General features: G+C 37.9%; 1 protein-coding gene across 2 annotated transcripts in view; it reads left to right on the forward strand.

The window, feature by feature from the left end:
- The window catches only part of kifap3a (kinesin-associated protein 3a), a 204,630-nt gene that overhangs the window by 132,589 nt on the left and 49,623 nt on the right, over nucleotides 1-22,418 (forward strand). For both annotated transcript variants that reach the window (XM_073063254.1, XM_073063255.1), the window contains 3 exons: nucleotides 1,914-1,999; nucleotides 12,235-12,424; nucleotides 20,079-20,175. In XM_073063254.1, coding sequence (XP_072919355.1) covers nucleotides 1,914-1,999; nucleotides 12,235-12,424; nucleotides 20,079-20,175 — 373 coding nt within the window. The remainder of the gene's footprint in view (nucleotides 1-1,913; nucleotides 2,000-12,234; nucleotides 12,425-20,078; nucleotides 20,176-22,418) is intronic.

Raw genomic sequence — 22,418 nt, forward strand, 5'->3', positions numbered from 1 at the left:
TCTAAGAATAATCAGGAATCTCTACTGGCAACAAAGTGCAGCCATATGGATAGACAACGAGATTAGTGAATATCAGCCAATAAAGTAAGGAGTCAGACAGGGTTGTGTTCTATCACCAGACTTGTTCTCCCTGTACAGTGAAAACATCATGAGAACCATACAAGACCTACCTGGAATAAGTATAGGAGGATATAATATCAACAACCTCTGCTATGCGGCTGATACAGTACTGATAGCAAACAGTGATGTAAATTTACAGAAACTAGTATCTACCATCAACACAGAGAGTGAAAGACTTGGCCTAACCTTAAACAAAAAGAAAACTGAAGTAATGGTAATATCGAAGAAACCTGATATCCCAAACTGTAGGATCGTATTGGGAAATGAAATCCTGAAACAAGTTCACAACTTCAAGTACCTTGGATCATGGGTAACATCTGATGGCAAATGCAAAACAAACATAAAAGCAAGAACAGCAAAAGCAAGAGCAGTGTTTACAGAAATGAGAAACATTCTAACAAACAAGAAAATAGCAATTAACATTCGCCTTAGAACTCTTAGCTGTTACATTCTTCCTATATTGATGTATGGCTGTGAGTCATGGACCATCACAAATGCAATGGAAAAAAGAATCAATGCAGCAGCGATGTGGTTCCTCAGAAGAACTCTCTGCATATCATACACGGACAGGATAACCAACAAAGAAGTTCTACAGAGAACGAAAACAAAACGTACTTAAAAAAAAAATCAGAAAACAGCCATCAAAATTCTTTGGACACATCATGCGAAGAGAGACAGTAGACCATTTAGTTACAACTGGAAAGCTAGAAGGGAAAAGAAGCAGAGGCCGACAGAGAATGACAACGATAGATGGATTAACATCATGGTTAGAAACAGGGGAGGTAACAACTACAATTCGGAAGGTCAGGGACCCTGATGGATGGAGAGACATGATTGCCCACGCTGAACGGCAAGGCACTTGAACTATTAATTCGTAGCAGTTATTGACAGAGGAATTAATCTGTTGATGTTGCCATATTTTTTGAGTAACTGTAAATGAATAAATTCAGCTCAACATCTAGTGCAAATAAGTCTGTCTTCAGACAATGTTTTCAACGATTACATCCTCCAAATCTTCATTTTCACTGAAATATTCAAGACGATTGTCGATATCTTCAAATTCTTCATGGTTCCTAATCAGTTGAAGTAATGAAGTAATTTTTCATTTTCATTCCCTGCTCTGGCATTTCCAAGCCCGAATGTATGAAACTGCAGTAAGCAAAACAGTTCTGAATTGGCTTATTGCTTATTTCTCGCTATCAATAACAAAAATCATTGTGTTTCTGAACAGAAACACACACAATTTATGCTATTTAAAAACTTTTCACTCTAAGCATTGTGCAACATCTTAACTGTCACATGAGTGCACGTGGCTGTTGCTAGTTAGAACCTGTTGGCAACAGTATCCTACCCCAATTAAGTACTTATTGTCCCAAATAAACAGGGAAATCTGGCAATTGTGTTGATTTTATTCTTTAAGAGTTGTCCCAATTAAGTGGCTGCTCTGATTAAATGATGGCCCAATGCACAGGAATTCCCTGTACTTCTATTCAGCTTTTTATTTAAGATTAATTATATTTATATTCAGCTAGCTATGCAATTTGCTTTCAAAGATTCATTGCTGTATTAAAGCAGTATTTAAGCCTTTGAATTTCCCACAAAGTTTCACCATCCAGACTTTGATATGCTACAATTGATTGTTGCTGATTCAGAATTGTAGAATTCCTCTTTCAATTTGACTGCAGCAGTTCAGTTTTCACAATGGCAATTAGAAATTTGCAATTAATATGCAGATCTCATTAATAGATTAGGAAAAAAATTGACAACGGTACTTTTCCTTAATCTGTTCCCAGAAGCTCCAGCGTATTTGATTGATCTTATGCATGATAAAAATGCAGAGATACGAAAAGTCTGTGATAACACACTGGACATAATTGCGGTAAGGAAAAAATTATATCCTTTGCAGCACTCATTTAACGATTTTTATCTTTGGTTCAAGTATTTAAATAGAGATTTGTTAGTTATGTCCATGTTGTATGATGTGGAGATCATGGTCTTTCCATGATTGTTCTTGGCAAATTTTTTCACAGAAATGGTTTGCTACTGCTGCTTTCTGGGTAGTGTCTTTACAAGACAGCAGACCCCAGCCATTATCAGTACTCTTCAGAGATTGCCTGGATTCACTGGTTGCTTAACCAGGACTTGTGATAGGCACCAGTTGCTCATACAACCATCTATCACCTCCATTGGCTTCATGTGACTCTGTTTGGGCCGGGGGGGGGGGGGGTGTTACTTAAGCAGGTACCACACCATGCCCAAGGGTGACCTGCAGGTCAGTGGAGGGAAGGGGTGTCTTACTCTTCCTTTGTCTGAGACATACACCGCCACCCAAAGTAGAGATTGAAATGTATAAATGGAGGAATGCTTCAGTACAATGTAAAGGATATATCCAAGCAGAAGAATTAAAATTTCTTTCACGCAAACACTGGGAAGAATAAAATGTTGCTTTTAGTCTCTGCACAATCTAACTACTGATATTATCTCACTCTTTCTCTCGCTTGCTCTTGCTGTCTATCATTTTGCAGCCCAGTCCAGATCCCTCAACAAGCTTTTGATAGCTTTCCTCGTTGTCCACTACACCCCATTCTTGGTGACATCCACATATTTGCTGATCCAGTTTACCACATTATCATCCAGATCGTTGCTATAAATGGCAAACAACAATGGATCCATGTGTTACACCACTGGTCACAGGTCTCCAGTCAGAGAGGAATCCATTTATTACCACTCTGCCTTCCCCTGTGAAGTCAATGTCTAATCAAATTTACTACCTCATCTTAAATGTCAAGTGACTGAACCTTCTTGACCAACCTCCCATGCATGACCTTGTCAAAGACCTTGCTAAAGTCCATGTAGACAACATCCACTGACTTTCCTGTCATCAACATTCTAGGTAACTTCTTCAAAAAACCCTAAAATTGTCTAGACAGGACATACCATGCATGAAGCTTTGTTGACTATCGCTAATCAGATCCTGTATATTCAATTTATAAATAATTTCAAATTTTAAATATATTTCAAATAATGCCTTCCAGTAACTCACCCACTACTGATAGCATGCTTACCGGTCTATAATTTCCCAGCTTACTCTTAGAGCCGTTCTTAAGCAATGGAGCCACAATAACTATTGTCCAGTTTTCTGGGATCTCACTTGTGGCTAAGAGTGTTTTAAATACCTCTGTAAGGGCCCCTGCACTTCCTTTACTAGCTTCCCACAAGGTCCAAGGGAACACTGTATTAGGCCCTGGTGTTTATCCACCCTAATTTGCCTCAAGGCACATCCGCCACTGTAATTCTTATATAGCAACTGACCTCACTACTGTTTTGCCTCACTTCTATAGACTTTGTGTCTATCTCTCCTGTAATACAGATGCAATAAATTTATTTCAGATCTCCCCCATCTGCTTTGACTCCATGCATGGATAACTACACTAATCTTCAAGAGGACCAATCTTATCCCTTGCTATCCTTTTGCTCTTAATTCTGTATATTAAGAGAGGCCCTCAGGATTCTCCTTCACCGTGTCTGCTAAAGCAACCATATGCCTTCTTTTAGCCCTCCTAATTTCCTTCTTAAGTGTTCTTTAACATTTCTCATACTCTTACAGTGCCTCATTTGTTCCTTGCTACCTATATCTGATATGCACCACCTTCTTAACCAGGACCTCAATATCTCTCGAAAGCCAAGGTTTCCAAAACATATTATTCCTCTCCTTTTATTCTGACAGAAACATACAAATATTTTTTGTATGTTCTGATACATACAAAAAATGTATTTGATCTTGGATTCATTTTCATCCATTAACTTCATATCCCTTGGTTCTTTTAATGTCTTATTATTTTATCTTTTTCTTTCTTAAATATATCCAGTGGCTGACTCTCTAGTGAGTGATCTCATAGGTAGTGAACTCCATAGATTTACCACAGTGAGGGTAAAGGCATTTATCCTAGTTTCTCTGAGATTCTGACTGGATAATTGCACCCATCACCAAGGTTGCCTCTTTCACTTCCTGTATTTGCCTTTACAAGTGGATTCATGCTTTTATTGTTACCCAAAAATATTGTTATATTTACCTGATCAATCTCCCTTTCCCAACCTTGTAAAAATTACTTACTTACTTTACTTTATTGTCACCAAACAATTGATACTAGAGCATACAATCATCACAGCGATATTTGATTCTGCGCTTTGCGCTCCTTGGAGTACAAATCAAAGTAAATATAATAAAAATTTAAATTATACTTCATAATTAGAAAATAGAAAAGGGGAAGTAAGGTAGTGCAAGTCAGGTCCGGATATTTGGAAGATACGGCCCAGATCCGGGTCAGGATCAGTTCAGCAGTCTTATCACAATAAATAATAAATCACAATAAACCACAATAATTAATTAATTAATCAATCAATCAATCAATCACAATAAATAAATAAATAGATAGCAATTCATTTAAAGCTCTGTGTTCCTTTTCTAACTCAAACCATGTTCCTTTCATACATAATCATGTGCTTTCCCCCACATTGTATTTTGACCTAACAATGCACCAGTTGTAAAAATCTTCATCGTTGCCTTCTGATGCTTCTGAATCCTCACCATTATGTATCTGTAGTCTCATGCAGTCCTGTACTCTTCAAAACCTCAATGTTCCTCCTCCTCTGGCTTCTTGTATATACTTAGTGTTCTGCCAACTGGAGGCATGCTTCAGCTGCTTGAGCTAAGTTACTGGAATTTCCTTGCTCAACTTCTATGTCTTTTGGATTCTGTAAAATGCTCCTTAAACATCCATATCTTTGACTAAACTTTCAATGATCTGCCCTAATTGCTCTTTATTTAGCTTGTGATTGTATTTTTTTTTTACAAAATATCATGTAACACTTTATTAATAGCCAGTTATAAATATAGGTCATTGTTGTAGACTTGGAATTGAATAATGTAGTCAGTCAAAAAATAGGTCTCCAAATCTTCTACTATTTACATGAAACTGTGCTTTCTATTTCAGTGATTGTTTTGGTTAAAGCTGAACAATTAGTATTCCTGTAATCTTAAACTCTGCTGATGCAAGTTTGGTGTTTTTCATTTACATTATTGCCCTTGAATGCAGATCTTTGGAGTTTGTCGGGAATGGTGGCTCAGAATGCATTTCTTTCCTCTTTTTCATTCAGGTTGCTAAGGGCAGTTTTTTTTTGGCATCTATTGCTTAACGGTTAAATCAATATTGGACAGGAAATGAAGCTCCAAACCTCTTAGGAAAGACTTGGCTCTTCAACTTACGATGCATTTATTTACAAGCATTATAGAATTGAAGTGATTTTTTTTTTATACCCTTATTCTACTCAATAGTTCTGTGAGAGGGAAAAAAGGAATTGAAAATTTTGATTTCTTTTGGTGATGTAAACAGCAGCATTCTTTGATACTATAAAATCTATTACTAAAGCATAAGCTTGACATTTGATATCCATATCCACATTACAGCAAAACACAAATAAAAGCTGAAGGGTTTCGGTAAACGACATATTCACACAAAACAAATCCCTTATTATTTCAGGTTAAAGATGCCTTCACTTTGAACTATCTGTTGACAAGCCCACTACATGACTTGAACAGAATTTATGAACCACATCTAATTATAAAGTTCAATGTCAAATTAACTGGTTTAAGGATAAATGTACTACAAATTGTACATTGACATTAATAGACTAAAAATTAAAGCAGCACAGAAACAAACCCAACTCATTCATACCAACCTACATGCCTATCTAATTCTATTTGGTTAATATTCTGCCATTAACTCTGTCCTCTTCTTTTTTCAACCTTTCAAAGTGTATCACTTCACACTTTTCCAGAGTGAACTCCACCTGGCATTTCTCAGCCCAGCTCTGCATCCAATCCATGTCCTGTTTTAACCTACAACAACCTTCTACAGTGTAGAATAATCTGTGTTATCCACAACACCACCAATCTTTGTGTCATCTACAGATTTACTAACCCACCTTTCTACTTTCTCATCTAAATCATTTATAAGAATCACAGAGTGTGAGTGTCTCAGAACACTACTAGTCATGGACCTTCAGGCAGTAGTTGCTTCATCTGCTACCACCTTATGTCTTCTGTGGGCAGCCCATGTTGAATCATACAGCCAAATTTCTCTGATTTCCATGCCTCCTGACTTTCTGAATGTTTACCATGGGGAGCTTTATTTTATCCCTTAGTAAGATCCATATAGAACACATATATCACTCTACATTCATCATTTTTTTGGTCACTTCCTCTAAGAATTCAGTAAGGCTTCTGAGCCACAACTTGCCCCTTACAAAGCTATGCTGACTATCCCTAATGATTCTGTGTTTCCAAATGCTTGTAAATCCTGTCTTTAAGAATCCTCTTAGTTTGCCCACCATTGATGTAAAAGACTCAATGGTCTGTAATTCCCAGAATTATCCCTATTTCCTTTCTTGAACAAAAGAATAATATTTGCCACCCTCCAATCTTCTGGTAATGTTCCTATGAGCAGTGAAGACACAAAGATCATTGTCATAGGCACCACAATCTCTTTCGTCACTTCCTGTAGTAACTTGAGGTATATCCTGTCCAGCCCTAGGGACTTGTCTATCTTAATACTTTATAAAGGTTCTATCATAACCTCTTTCTTAACTTGGCATATTTCAACATATTAGTCTGTCTTCACTGATTTCACATTCGTCAAGTTTCCTCTTACTGGTGAATACCAAAGCAAATTATTCATTAAGGACCTCCCCTACCTTCTCCAACTTAAGACAAATATCTCCTCATTTATCCCGATCAATCTAATTATCCTCCTTTTCTATACATATGTGTAGAATGCCTTGCATTTTCATTAGTCCTACTCATGACCCATTTTAAGTTTCCTAGGTCGCTTTTTAAGTTCCTTCCTGGCTACCTTATAACTCTCAAGTCTGATCCTTGCTTCCTAAACTTTAAGTATGCTTCCTTCTTCCTCTAGTTCCATCTCTCTTGTCAACCATAGTTCCTTCACCCTACCATCCTTTGCTTCTCTCAATGGGAGAAACCTATCCATCACCCAATGCAAGTGCTCCCTAAGCAACCTTCATATTTCCATTGTACATTTCCATGAATACATCTTTTTCCAATTTATGCTAACAAGTTCCTGTCAAGTATAATTTGTCCTTCCCCAAAATCAATACTTTTTCATGCTGTCTGCTCATGTCCCTTTCCAAGACTGTGCTAAAGGCCAGGGAGTTATGGCCACTGTCTCTGAAATGCTCACCACTGAGATATCTGTGACCTGACTAGATTCATTGCTTAGTACTAGATCCAGTAGGGCCTCATCTTTGGTCAGCCTGTCCACATTTTGTCAGAAAGCTTTTCTTGATATCCCTATCAAATTCTGCGGCTTTAGCACTTAAGGAGGTGTCAGTCAATATTAGGGAAGTAGAAGACCATAATCCTGTTATTTTTGCACCATTGCAAAATCTACTTCTCAGCATCTACCCCCTTGGAAGGGATTCTGTAGAAAGCTTCCAGCAGTGATTGCTCCCTTACTGCTTCTGACTTCCACCCATAATGATTCAGTAGACAATCCTTTCCCAATGCCCCCCTTTTCTGCAGCTGTGATACTATCCCTGTTTAGCAATGCCACTCCCCCACCTTTTACCTTCCCACCTTGAAACATCTAGCAGTCATTCCTGACCTGTGAGAGCTAAGTCTCTGTAATGGTCACAGTGTTGTAATTCCATGTACTATCCATACTCACCCTTGTTCCTTATACTCCTTGCATTAAGGTCTTAAAGTCGACACATTTCAATCTATTCTTTTTCCAACGTAGTGTAAAGCTTCTTGAGTAGTTTTGGAGCTATACTCATTCAGGCAAGTACCCTATCAAGCCTCTGGCTTGAACTTAGAAAACAAATGGAGAATATTCCATCACATATTGTCTTGGAGATTGTTAAAAGAAATTGACATCCTTTGACCTGCTGTTGTAACCACCGTATTTAGTGGCCAGTCCAGTTGAGATTCTGGGCAGTGGTGATAGAGGATCGACACATTCAGTAAGGGGTTCTGACCTTAAGATGAGGGAAGGTCATTAATTAAGCAGTTTAAGATAGTTACGCATAGGTACTACTTGAAGAATTCTAGGGTTGTGATTATTGATCTCTGTCAACCATAACCAACTTCCTTTGTGTTGGGTATGATTCCAACTATTGGAATGTTTCCTCTGATGTCCATTGACTTTGGTTTTATTAAGGTTACTTGACTATGCCATTCATAGTCAAGTACTTCAAAATCAAGGACCTTGTCATTGTTGATTTATCACATTATCACATTCACTTGTGTTGCCTCAGGAATTCAGCTTTTTGGTCTGTGTTTGTACCAAGGCTGCAGTGAGGTTGAGAAGTGAGTACTGCCTGGTAGTAATGTTGAAAATAACTCTATCACTTTCATAGTTGAGATGAGACTGATTGGACAATGAGTATCTGGATTGGATTTGATGAAGTTTTTGAAAACAAGATACAACAGGGCAATTTTTCACATCATCAATTTGATACCCCCTCACTGAATTTAGCTGTTATTTAATAATAAATTTTAAAGTTACAGTTTAACTAGTCTGTTAAAAGAACCAATAATTTAGAGAAGCAGAACTCTTAGACTCTAATAGGAATTAAGCACTTGGATAAACAGTTTGCAACTGTGAAGTAAAGTATGCCCAAACTGCTGAATCTGAAAGGGTTGTCTTTCTTTAAAGAATTTGGGGTTTACTTGCAATATTTTGATTTTTACATTACCACTGTTATGCCTGGTGCATAAAAACAAATATATGAAGAAATATTTTTTCTTTCTTTGTTCCTGCACATAATGGCACTAATCATTTTGTCCAGTAGCTAATTTTCAGTTCATTGGTGTTCTGAAACTAAATAGAAGATATCAATATTTCCATTGACAGTACAATTATTGGATTGGTGAACCGGATTGTTCAATGCATTATAACCTTGTTTGTAATGATAAATGTGAATGAATAAGCATGCCACGAGGCAAGTACTCAATGGAATTTCCCATATTGCGAACATGAAAACAGACAACTCACACAATGTGCTGGAGGAGCTTGCAGGTCAGGCAACATTCAAGGATGGTCTATGAGTACAGACGTCCTCATTATTTTTAAATTTGAAGTAATTCACACAATTTATAACTAGACATCAGGGTTTATTTCATTGCCTGGCTGACAAATTTTGTTTACTTAAATATATGGCATAAACATATTTTAATTTCTCCTTTGTTTTCTTCTTGGAATGTAAACTTTAGCTGGAAGTATTTATCCATCAGGACAACCAGCTGAAAATTCCAGCTTTGGTCTAACTTTGCACGATTACCAATAGATAATCTAGTTTTGTCAAATATGATTATATTCACTTTTTTGTTGAAGACTTAAGAAAACCACAATGTTAACAAATGGAGGTTGTGATTTGGTTATGTATTTAGTGAAGTTATCAGAATTTCCAATAATTTGGAAGTGGGGCCTGGATACTTGGGGTGTGCTTTTTGGAAGTGGGATGTGCAAGTGCAAGTCTAGCCTGAGAAACAATATATGGTTGTCTGACTCCAAAGAAACCACACTTCTGGCTAGGATATGTGCATTCCCAGCCAACAGCATTGTTTCCCAGGAATCCATAGCCCTCAGTCCTCTTGGAGTCATGACTCTTGCTTTTGTCCATGGAGTTGTTCCAAGATATATATGGGTGCAAGTTTTACCATTGCTGAAACAGGGGACCTACTTTAAAATATCTATGTTGTCAACTAAATTAATGTTTTTATAAACCAAGTAAATGATTTAGCAGTAATTAATATAAAAATAGGGAGTACTTTAACTAATGTTTTAGTTGTTCCATTTTAATCAAATTTTGTACCTGGGAGTATTCAGTTTCATGTATTTACTATATAGGAAGGACCTTATTTCATGTTTGGTTCAGTGGGCTCAACTAAGTTCCTGATTCAGCTTATTGTCTGGGATCTTTCATTGCTGCTGCTTGTTTATCCAGAAATTTTTGTGACCATACATACTTTACACTTAACATTTGCTCTTTTGATATGTATGTGTGCCAAATTTTAGTGAGGTTATATGTTTGAATTACGATTATGTAGAACTTTATCGGTCACAGAAAATGAATTTGGGTTAAGTGTACATGTTTTTATTGCTGTAGGAATGTAATTTCTCTTACCTCTAGCGTATCAAACTCCTGATGTAAGTGAAAGAAGACCTGTTTTTCATCAGTTAACGTGGAGAAGATGCAGAAGGGAGCAGTTTATTTGTCTGACAAGTTTGTTAATTAGATAGTTATGGTTCAAATGAGTGACATGAACACTGAGGTGTTGAGAGGAAATAGTCAAAAAAAAAGAACATTTGCAATTATCATAACAGATGTGGCAAAGTTTTTGTGCATGTCTTGTGTTTCATTTTTGGTTTACTCTAATTATACTGAAGAGCGATGATTTTTCTGTAACTGCAAACAGATTCCTTAATGTAAATTATCTGATTATGTGGAAGAAAGTGTTAGCAGCATCTATTAAAATGTTACTTCAGCTTTAAATGTGCTGCCTTTTTTGCTACTGGATAATTCTCCCTGTAAGTAAACTTTATTTTCCTACATTAACTTCTCTTAACTCTCTTTTTCGGCAAATCCTATCTCCATTATTAAAGTCTTCATCAGGTCTACTACCTGAAAGCACCAAATATGCAATGCACCTTTTTTATTCTACTTTCTTGCAAGATTTGTGACTATCTTAATGTTGCAAATGGTCGTGGTGCTCCCTTCCTCCAGTAATGGATTGTGGCTGCTGGTAATCTGCTTGCATTTTCAGGATATGTCTGAGGTGATTGAGTAAAACAGTTGTTTGTATATCAGTATTTCAACAGGGAAGTTGCCATCACAAACCAAAGATAAGGTGCAGAAATTACTCCCAGTGGAAAGTAGAGAATTTAAGAAAATGAAGTGGAAGGCAGGTCCTACAGCTTAAGTAATCAGGTTCACTTCTGTCAGTTTAATTCTAGAAATCCAGTCAATTGCAGTACGTAAGGATACTAAATATTTACTATTAATATGCTGCACAAATACATGGTCATACAGAAAGCCCTGATACTATGTGTAGATTTAAAATAGTCAAAAGAATTTCATTTATCTCCAAATAATTTACAGTTCAGTCTTTTGACAATTAACTGTTTATGGCAATGAAAGACAATTTGTTCCTTTCTTGGAACAAATTTGGAATTTGCCCTACCAAAACTAATCTGCTGTAAATTAAAAAGAAAATGTTGGTGATACTACATTTTGATGAGAAGTCAATGCCCTACTTGATTTGAGTATCTCCTGCATTTTCTGTTGTTATTTCTGATTTTTAAAATCTATTTTAGATGACTGATTTGCTACATTTTGATAGCTGTTATTATCCAAATCATGATTTCCCATATCTTCTACATTATTTCTCAGATTTGAAAAAAATAATTTTACATCTGTACAGCTCAAAAAGATTTGTATTATTGGTTCCTTGATGGAAGTTGAGAATGTAGAAATTCCATTTTCCATGAAGTGTTTGCTGTTTCCTATACGCAGAATAAACAATAAACTGTTTTGGAGTGCCTTTAATAAATGTTGCTATTGGATATTGCAAAGTATTTGTGTAAAGAATATACTTCTGTATGGTAAAACTGCCAAGAAAAAAATTATGATAAGGTAATTTTCATTTATGGAAGCGGAGAGGAGAAAAGTGATGAGTAAATTCTGCTTATTGCTGAATTTCAAACATTGAACATTTATTCAAATAAATGCAGAAGAAACAATGGTATTTTAAAAACGTTTTTAATATGTTGAGTAAAGGAAACCAAAGCCATCATTCTACCAAATGGGATAAAGTTTTTGAATACCAGGAGGTATATGAGCTTCTTGCATTCCTGAAAGGTTCAAGGGGTTAAGTGGTGTTTATATTTACTTAGGCTGTTCGGAGGAATTCCCACCCTCCTTTTCCTCTTTCACTGCCCCATCTGAATTTTTCTAGGGTATATGTCTTTGCTTACAATTGAGTATTCACACCTCATCACTCAGACAGTATGACACATTTTAAAATTTTGGCAGGAATATGATGAAGAGTGGGCCAAAAAAATTCAAAGTGAGAAGTTTCGCTGGCACAACTCTCAGTGGCTGGAAATGGTTGAGAATCGCCAGGTGGATGAAAGTGAGCCGTATGTCTATGGTGATGATGGGCTAGAGACGTTTATTCATGAAGGAGACATTCTGGAAAGACCTGATCTTTTCTACAATGCAGGTGAGAAAGCTTGGCAACATTTAAGCAGATGTTAACAGTTGGAAATAAGCGCTTAACTCTACACAACAAAAAAATGTGAGGTTCCTGTTCAAACTTCTAGTTATCAATCCAAAGAATAATTTGTCTTGACTGTTTATGTATGCATGAACATTTAAGTATGTGTGAAATTATGTTCTGTTTGCACTATGTGGCTCACAATACATTGCTTTGTATTTGTATTTTCCAATATGTTTAAAACTGGTGATAAGATTTCTGTTTTTTTTGTGCCATATTTTCATAAGATTATAAGACATAGTAAGACATAAGAACAGAATTAGACATTTAGCCCATCTAGTCAGCTGTGCCATTCAATCATAGCTGATTTATTATCCCTCTCAACCCATTCTCTTGCTTTCTCCTTGTAACCTTTGATGCCCTGACTAATCACAAATGAATCAACCTCCACTTTAAATATACCTGGTGACTTTGCTTCCATGGCCGTCTGTGGCAATGAATTCCACACATTCACTAAAGAAATTTCTGGCTAAAGAAATTCCTTCTCATTTCTGTTCCAAATGGATGTCCCTCTATTCTGAGGCTGTGCCCATTGATCGCAGAAGCCCCACTCTTGGAAACGTCCTCTGCATCTAGGTATTTCAATATTCAATAGGTTTCACTGAGATCCTCCATTATTCTTCTAAACTCCAGCGAGTACACACCCAGAGTAATCAAACATTCCTCTTTCATTCCCAAAATCATTCTTGTGAACCTCCTCTGGACCCTTTCCAATGCCAGCACATTTTTTTTAGATAATGGGCCCAAAACTGCTCACTAAGCTCCAAGTGTGGTCTGACCAATGCCTTAAAGTCTCAACATTATATTCTTACTTTTATAATCTAGTCCTCTAAATTAATGTATTTGCCTTCCTTTCCACCGCCTCAACCTAAAAGTGAACCTTTAGGACATTCTGCATGAGAGCTTCCAGGTACCTTTGCACTTCTGCTTTTTGAATTTTCTCCAAGTTTAGAAAGTAGTTTACACCTTTATTCCTTCTGTCAAAGTGTACGACCATATACGTTCATACACTATATTCCATCTGCCATTTTTCCCATTCTCCTAATCTTTCCAAGTCTTTTTGCAGATTCCCTGTTTCCTCAACACTACCTGCCCTCTACCTATAATTGTATCATCTGCCAGCTTGGCCATAAAGCCATCAATTCTGTCATCAAATTATTAGTATATAACATGAAAGGATGTGGTCTCATCACCAACCCTTGTTAAAAAACACTAGTCACCAGCGGCCAACCAGAATAGGGCCACTTGTATCCAATCTATTTCTTCTACCTTTCAGCCTATCTTTTATCTATGCTAGTATCTGTCTTGTAATACCATGGGCTCTTATCATCTTAAGCAGCCTCATGCGTAGCACCTCATCAAAGGCTTTCTGAAAATCCAAGTAAACAACATTCACTGATTCTCCTTTGTCTAACCTGCCTGTTATTTACTCAAAGAATTCCAACAGATTTGTCAGGCAAGATTTCCCCTTAGGGAATCCATGCTGACTTTGGCCTATTTTATCATGTGCCTCCGAATACTTCAAAACCTCATTCTTAATAATGGACTCTAACTTCTCCCCATACACTGAAGTCAGCCTAACTGGCCTATCTTCTTCTGCCTCTCTCCCTTCTTAGAGAGTGGAATTTGCAATTTTCCAGTCCTCTGGAAGCTTTCCAGAATCTAGTTATTCTTGAAAGATCATTACTAATGCTGCCACAATCTCTTTAACTACCTCTTTCAGAACCCTGGGTATGGTCCATTTGATCCAGGTGACTTATCAGATCTTTCAGCTTCCCAAACACCTTCTGCTTAGTAATAGTGACACTCACTTCAGCCCCCTGACATTTTTGAATTTCTAGCATACTGCTAGTGTATGCTATATTGAAGATTGTCTGCCATTTCTGTGTCCCCCATTCCTCTCTCTCAAATTTAATTTTCCAGCTGTCCGATAACCAATTGCCTCTCTTTCACACTATAAATCTGAAAAAGTTTTTGGTATCCCTTTTTATATTATTGACAAGTTTACCTTAATGTTTTGTCTCTTCTCTGCTTATGGATTTTTAGTTGCCTTCTGTTGTTTTTTAAAAGCTTCCCAATCCACTAACAGCCCACTAATTTATGCCCTTTTTTTTGCTTTTATACTGTCTTTGACTTCCCTTGTCAGCCACATTTGCCTCTTCCCCTCTTCAGCATTCCAGTTCTTTTTGGGGATGAATCTATACTGCCCCTTCTGGAGAATATATGGTGACAATATCTATTAAAAGTACTTACTTTATTTGGTTGGTTACTAATCCTACTTTTTTTTTGCATTATTTTCACATCCCTCTCTGCTTTGTTCATTCCATAAGACATAGGAGCAGAATTAGACCATTTGGTCCATGGAATCTGCTCTGCTATTCAACAATCATTGCTGATTTATTATCCCTCTCAACCCCACTCTCCTGCTTTTTCCCAATAGCCATTCATGCCCTTACTAATCAAGAACCTATGAGCCTCTGCTTTAAACATATTCAAATGCCTGGCCTCCACAGCTATCTGTAACAATGAATTCCACAGATTCACCACCCTCTGGCTAAAGAAATTCCTCCTTATCTCTGTTCTGAAGGGATGTCCTTCTACTCTGAGGCTATGGCCTCTGGTCCCAGACTCACCCACTATAGGGAACACCCTCTCCTCTCAACGTCCAGTTTATCCAGCTCTTTCAACATTTGAGAGGTTTCAGTAAGAAGCTGCTCATTCTTCTAAACTCTGGTGAGTTCAGACCCAGAGTAATCAAACACTCGTCACGTATTAACCCTTTCATTCCCGGGATGGTTCTTGTGAACTACTTGTAGTTCCTTTTTTATGGCAGCACAACCTTTCTGAGATAAAGGGCCTAAAATTTCTTACAGTGCTTTAAGTGTGGTCTGACCAATGCCTCACATAGCCTTTTATATTCTAGTCCACTTGAAATTCTAGCATTGCATTTACATGTACTTTTTAATATACATTGTCCCCCCGTATTCTTTGGAGGGCATAGGATAGGTTCATCCCAAAATAGCAGTATTCTAAAGAGAGGATGAGGCAAACGTGGCTGATGAAGGAAGTCAAAGATGTCAAGTTGTCTCTTAAATGTTGCTATTCCTGCCTTCACCAGCCCCTCCAGCAGTACGTTCAAAATTCAAGATTATTTAGTATTGTTTCCAGTACATGTGTAAAGGAGAATTAAATAATTGTTACTGTGGATCCAATACAGCACAAAATGTTTTTTTATACATAGGTTGATTGTACGTCCATAAAGTGGTACTAGGCACAGGAGTGTCTGTAGATAAGGTGACTCTAATAGAAAATTATAAAATAGTGATACCATCTACTTGTTGTTCCAAAAATTTACCTCTTAGATCCCCTTCAACATCCTCCTCTTCATCTTAAACCTGTACCCTCTAGTTTTAGACACTACTTCAATGGAAATCAGACTCTGGCTATCTATCCTGGCATTTTATATTCCTTTATTGTGTCACCTCTTGGCGTGCTTTGCTCCAGGGTAAACAAAACCAGCCTATCCATCTCTCATTAAATATCAAGCTCTCTAATTCAAGCAATATTCTTGTGAATCCTTTCTGCACTCTCTTTAGATTAGTCCCATCTTTCTTATTGAGTGACGACAAGAAATGCATAGAATACTCAAGTGTGGTGCTATCCAACATTTTATACAACTGTAACATGATGTCCCAACATTTGGTACTCACTGCCTCAACCAAGAAAGGCAAGCATACCACAGGCCTTCTTCATTGTCATCTCTACCTGTGGCATCACTTTTGTACTTGTACCCCTTTCTATTTAACAACACTCCCTAGGGCCCTACCATTCACTGTATATGTTCCTACCTTTGTTTAACTTTCTAAAGTGCATGAGTTCATCTGTGTTAGAGTTAACTTCCATTTGCCACCCGTTTACCCATTTTCCCAGTTGATCAATAGCCTTCTATAATCTTAGACAACCTTCTCCATTGTACATTAAACTTCCAATTTTGGTATCACCTGCAAACTTACTAATTGTGTCACCTGTGTTATCAAGATTATTATTATAATTAATGCACAATGGTGGGCCAAGCACCATTTCCTGTGCCACATACGTAGGCCTCCAATCTGAAAAAACAGTTCTCCACTGCCATCCTCTGACTGCTACCACCAGGCCAATATTGTTTCCAGTTGGCTAGCTTACCTGGATCATCAGTATTTTTGCCTTCTGGACCAACCTACCGTGCAGGAGCATGTCAGGGATTTTGGTAAGGTTCATTAGACAATGCCTGTTATACTGTCTGCTTCAATTCCCATGGTTACCTTCTGAAAAACTCAATCAAGTTCTTGTGACATGATTTTCCACGCATGGAGCCAGTAAAGGGATGCATTTTTCTAGGAAAAATAAAGAGGGGATACAAACCAATGTCAAAGTGGAGTTTATTTTCATGTGTACATGTAAATCTATGCGTTAATGAAAACTTATTTGTAGCAACAACACAGACACATAGCATCATGTACGCAGCATTCTCAAAAAAAAACAAACATAAATTATGCACAATTTTTACAAGAAAAAAAACACAATTTTAAGAAGTTATATACTTTTGTAGAGGGTTTAGTAAGTGACATGAAATCTTTACAATGGCAGCATGTTGTAAAAAAACCAGCAACTAAGGTATTAGAATAGGGAGGGTGCAGAATACTCTGGCCAGTCCTCTCACTAACAAGTTTCTAGTTTTGGATTCTATTGGGAAAATGCTCTCCTGGCTCTGCTGCACAGCAGGGGAGGATGGAGACAAAGGGGACTTTTTTTGGAAAGTCCAATCGCCTGGCTGTATTTCTACTCTCACTGTACAGGCAGAGACTAAAGACTGCAGCGCCAGTGGTGGGGACCAAGAAGGTATGGTGAAGGGAGCCATAGGACCACGTACAGGACTGCTTTTATTTGGTGGACTGGACAATATTCAGGGATTCATCTTCAAATCGGAATGAATATGCCATAGTTGTCACCAATTTCATCAAGGCCTGTGGATGATTGTGTGCCCTCGAGAACATTCTGGACATATTTAACCCAAATGTTGTGGATGAAGAGATTCGTAGTCTGCTGTGGGCTAAGCCTGTAACATTCAAGACCGATGATCTAAACTATACAAAATGTCCAGGTATAACCTACATAAGGCTATTTTAAGAAAGAAGGAAAACAATTCTAAGTGTAGTTAGAAATGGAATCGGAAGCATGTCAGCTCTAGCAGGCTGTGAAGCTTCACTCATAAATGCCTTTTATGCACTTTTTCAAAGGGAGAATAACATGACACCTATGCAAAATCCTGCCGCATTTGGTGACCCTGTGATTTCTGTCTCAAAGGCCAATGTCAGAATATCTTTCAAGAGGGTGATATCCTTACAGGTGTCATGCCTGATGGGTCAGAAAAAGCTGCCAAAAAGTTTCAAACTCAGCCAGCTCCATCATGGGCACTAATTTCCCAACATTGAGGACATCTTCAAAAGGTGATGCCTCAAAAAGGCTGCATCCATCATTGAGGATCTCCATCATCCAGGACATGCCCTCCTCTCATCTAGATGGCACAGGAACCCAAAGATACACACTCAATATTTTACGAACAGTTTCTTCCCCTCCATTAGATTTCTGGATGCACAGTGAACCCATATACATCACATCACTATTCCTTTTTCTTTAATTGCTCTCTTTTTGTGCTGCCTATTTAATTTAATTGTTACATATTTTTTTCTTATAATAGTTTTTTATTATTTTATATTGTACTGTACCACTGCTGCAAAACAACAAATTTCATGACAATATTTGTGATATTAAACTTGATTCTGGCTGTAGTAATTGGAGAATTGATAGATAGGAATCCACATGGCTACTAATGAGCCTCCAGGATAGTATGTTGCCCTTTCTGGTCCCCAGGTCATTGTACACATTGATACCAACAGCAAAGGATGAAGTCCTGCAGGCTGAACATAAGAAGTTATACAGAAAAATAAAGCCTGACCTCAGGGGCTGTAATCTCTGGATTTCTCTGTGTCACATGTTAGTAAGGGTCGGAATGTGTGGGTAGGGCAGATGAATGCATGGCTGTGGAGCTGCTGCTGGAGGGAAGAGTTTGGGTTTTTGGACTATTGGGGCCTCTTCTGAATTGAAGGCTTTATAAGAGGAATCTGCACCTGAACTTCAGGAGAACTGATGTTCGAAACTAGCCTAGCAGTGGTTTCTAATCCAAAGCAGGGGTGTGGCAGTTGGGCACACAGAGACAAATATAAATGTTAAATCAATCAAGTTCCATAGACAGCATAGACAAGGAGAAGACTGGGAATGGGGATGTTAATATATTAAGTCTGACAGGTAAGGCAGAGGAACTCAAGTGATGGATTGATACTTGGGACTGGGATATTACAGCCACAAGAGAAATATGGTTGAGGAAGGGGCAAGACTGGCAGCTCAGTGTTCCTGGATTTAGATGCCTCAAACATCATAGAGGTGGAGGTAAGAGGGTGTGTACTTGCATTTTTATCAGGGAGAAGATCATGATGATCCTTAGAAGAAATATTCTTGGGGGATTACCAGTAAGACTATAGGGATGGAACTTAGAAATAAGATAATGATCACTTTGGTGGGATTTTATTATACTTTACCCCATCATCAATAGAAATTTAGGAATAAATTTGTAGAGACATTGCAGATGCCAGTGATTATAGGGTTATAATAGTAGGTGGTTTCAACTTCCCTGATATTGACTGGAACTGTCATTGTGCAAAGGCTTGGATGAGACAGAATTTGCTAAATGGTTCCAGCAAAGTTTTCTCCAACTGTATCAAGATGCTCCTATTAGAGAGGGGGAACCACTTGACAGTAGGAGTAATGATGATAATACTACTAATTTTAAAATAGTTGTGGAAAATGTTAGGACTGGTCTGCAGATTAAAATCCTAAATCTAACCCTACACATGCTATCACCCTCCATTTTCCTACATCTATGTGCCTGTGTAAGGGCCTTGTAAATATGTTTATTGTTTCAGCCTCTACCACCACCCCCAGTACTGTGTTCCAGGCACCCATCGCTCTCCATGATTTAAAAAAAAAACTATTTTTGACATTTCCCCTAAACTTTCCTCCAAGCACCCATGTAAAAGCCAATATTACAGGTAAATCACTGTCAGACCACAGGATACCTCTCTGGCAATGGTTTATCTCTGTAATACTGGGCAAGTACAAGGCAGTTTGTTTGCTTCCTGATGGTGTGTGGCACACAATTCCATTGCCATTCCCAATTAATAGTCTGGGGTATTCTGGAAAAGTATGTACTGATTCATAAGAATGAAAACAAATGAGGGGCTACCAAAAACCCCATAAAAAAAGACACAACAAAACAACAACTCTTAGCACAATGTAAGGCAGCCATGTCCAGTGCCAGCTTTCTTCTCCATTTGTTATTATATGCAAGAAACTGTGCCATTTCAATTATCTGCTAACCCTGTATTTACCATATCGGCAAAGATAATTCGGTAGCTAGCTGTCTCTGCGTGATTATCAACTGGCGAGACTATAACATAATATCAACTGAATGGTGCTAAGTTATTGTTAACTCTATTTACAGATGGACTTTTACCGCCTGATGGAACCATTAGTCCAGATTTCTTGGGTGAATACCAGTTTCAAAATGGTGACCTTGTTGGACAGCATCCTTATGGCAGGTATGATTAGATGTGTGAAATTTATCATGTAAGGACCATTTTTTGCAAACTAAACACATTTTCTGATTTCCCCCCAAGATACAGATGTAGCCGATTTCACATTTTTCTTCTGTCAGAAAATCACTTCATTCTCAATTAAACTAAATAGAAAAAAGTTCTCCCAACTTCTGATGTTATTCCCACTCTCAATACCACATCTGCATGTCAATCTTCCCCCTTCCCCTCCCCCCCCTTAAGATCCACCTGTCATATTCCAGCTCTTGCTTCATCTCTTCCTACCACGTTTCTGTACTGGCCACCACCCCTTTTTTATTTAGTCTAGATGAAGGATTTTGACTTGAATTTTCCTCCATATCCACTGAGTTCTTCTCTAGTATCTTGTGTGTTGCCCCGGATTCTAGCATCTATGGACCCTTGTGTATCCTTAGTTACCTTTGATGTCCTGTGTTCCTTGAACTTGGCACTTCTGGCTTTTTCCCTTGTGGGAACATATTGGCCCTGAGCTCTTGCTATTTCGCTTTTGAATGCTCCCTACACTTTTGAAGTACCTTAACATGGAAGCCCTCAACCTCAATACAGCATGCTTATGCTTTTCCAGGAACAAGGCATTTTTGTAGCTTTAATGCAGCTTACAAACAGGTATGTAAAGTGCTTATTAGACATGAAATTCAAAGCCAGACAATTAATTCAACAGATTTGTAAAATTGTATATAATTATGCAATGAATGAAATGGGCAGAATATTATTAATGGTGATATGCCTCTGTGTTTTTTTTGGCAACTTAAGGACAATTGATACCACAGCCACATAAACAAAATGTTGGAGGAACTCAGCAGGTCAGGGAGAATGTGTGGAATGAACAAACAGTCAGCAGTTTGGGGTGAGGCCCTTCTTCAGGACTGGAAAGGAAGGGGGAAGACACAAGAATAAAATGGTGAGGGGTGGGTGAGGAAGAAAGATTGCTAAGTGATAGATGAAGCCAGGTCGGTGGGTGAGGTAAAGGACTGGAGATGAAGGAATCTGATAGGAGAGGAGATAAGAGAAAGGGAAAGAGGAGGGGCACCAGGGAAAGATGATAGGCAGTGAGAAGAGATAAGAAGCTAGAATGGGGAATAGAAGAAGAGGGAAGGTGAGGGATTTTTTTTTACTGGAAAGAGAAATCATTATTCATGCCATCAGGTAGGAGGCTACCCAGACAGAATATAAAGTGTTGCTCCTCCACCCTGAGGGTGGCCTCATCATGGTACAAGAGGACATGTTGGGATGGGAATGGGAATTAAAATATTAGGCCATCAAGAAGTTCTGCTATTGGCGGTTGGAATGGAGGTACTCGAAGCATCCCCCAATTTATGATGGATCTCATAAATGGAGTGGAGGCTGCGTTGGGAGTGTACCTGGAATGGCTGTTTGGGAGCCTGAAAGGAAATGAGGGAGGAGGTGAATGACAAGTGTAGCACTTTGGCCACTTGCTAGGATATGTGCTTGGAGAGAGATAGTGGAGAGGGACGAATGGACAAGGGGCCGCTGAGGGAACTATTCCTACTGAATGTGATACGACAGCCAATTTTTAAAGAAATTGAAGCAATTTAAAGAGAATAAAATGGAGCAAACTTTAAAATTGTGAAGAGTTTTATCTTTTACATTGTAGTAGAACAGTTGCATTTAATTTGTGGCTTTTTCTGTTAGGCTGATGACATTAAATTTTGAATAAAAATTGAAATAAAATTTTACCCATTTCACCCATTACATTATTTTTACAATGTTTGTACAAACATCAATGAAAATAATGGTTAACTTTGAATTCCATTACATTCCAAGTTTAAGTAGTACATTACATACATGTCTTTAATGTATTTTTGATTTGTAATCCATGTAAGAAAGATACTGTTATAATAATTATGGAGGATTTCAATATGCAAGAAGACTGGGAAAATCAAGTTGGTGCTGGATCCCAGGAGAAGGAATTTATAAAATCAGAATCAGTTTTATTATCACTAACATATGTCATGAAGTGCGAGACATACCAAAAAAGCTATTGGTACAAAAATAAATAAATGGTGCAAAAGACGAATAGTGAGATGGGGTTCGTGCATTCACAGACCATTCAGGGAAATTTGATTTTAAAACACTGAGTGTGGGTCTTCAGGTACCTTTACCTTTAAAGATGAACGCTGTCTTCATGAGACACCTTTTTTTGAAGATGTCCTCCAATGAACAGGTTTGTATCTGTGATGGAACTGACT

Source organism: Hemitrygon akajei, chromosome 12, assembly GCF_048418815.1.
Source record: "Hemitrygon akajei chromosome 12, sHemAka1.3, whole genome shotgun sequence".
Classification (NCBI taxonomy): domain Eukaryota; kingdom Metazoa; phylum Chordata; class Chondrichthyes; order Myliobatiformes; family Dasyatidae; genus Hemitrygon; species Hemitrygon akajei.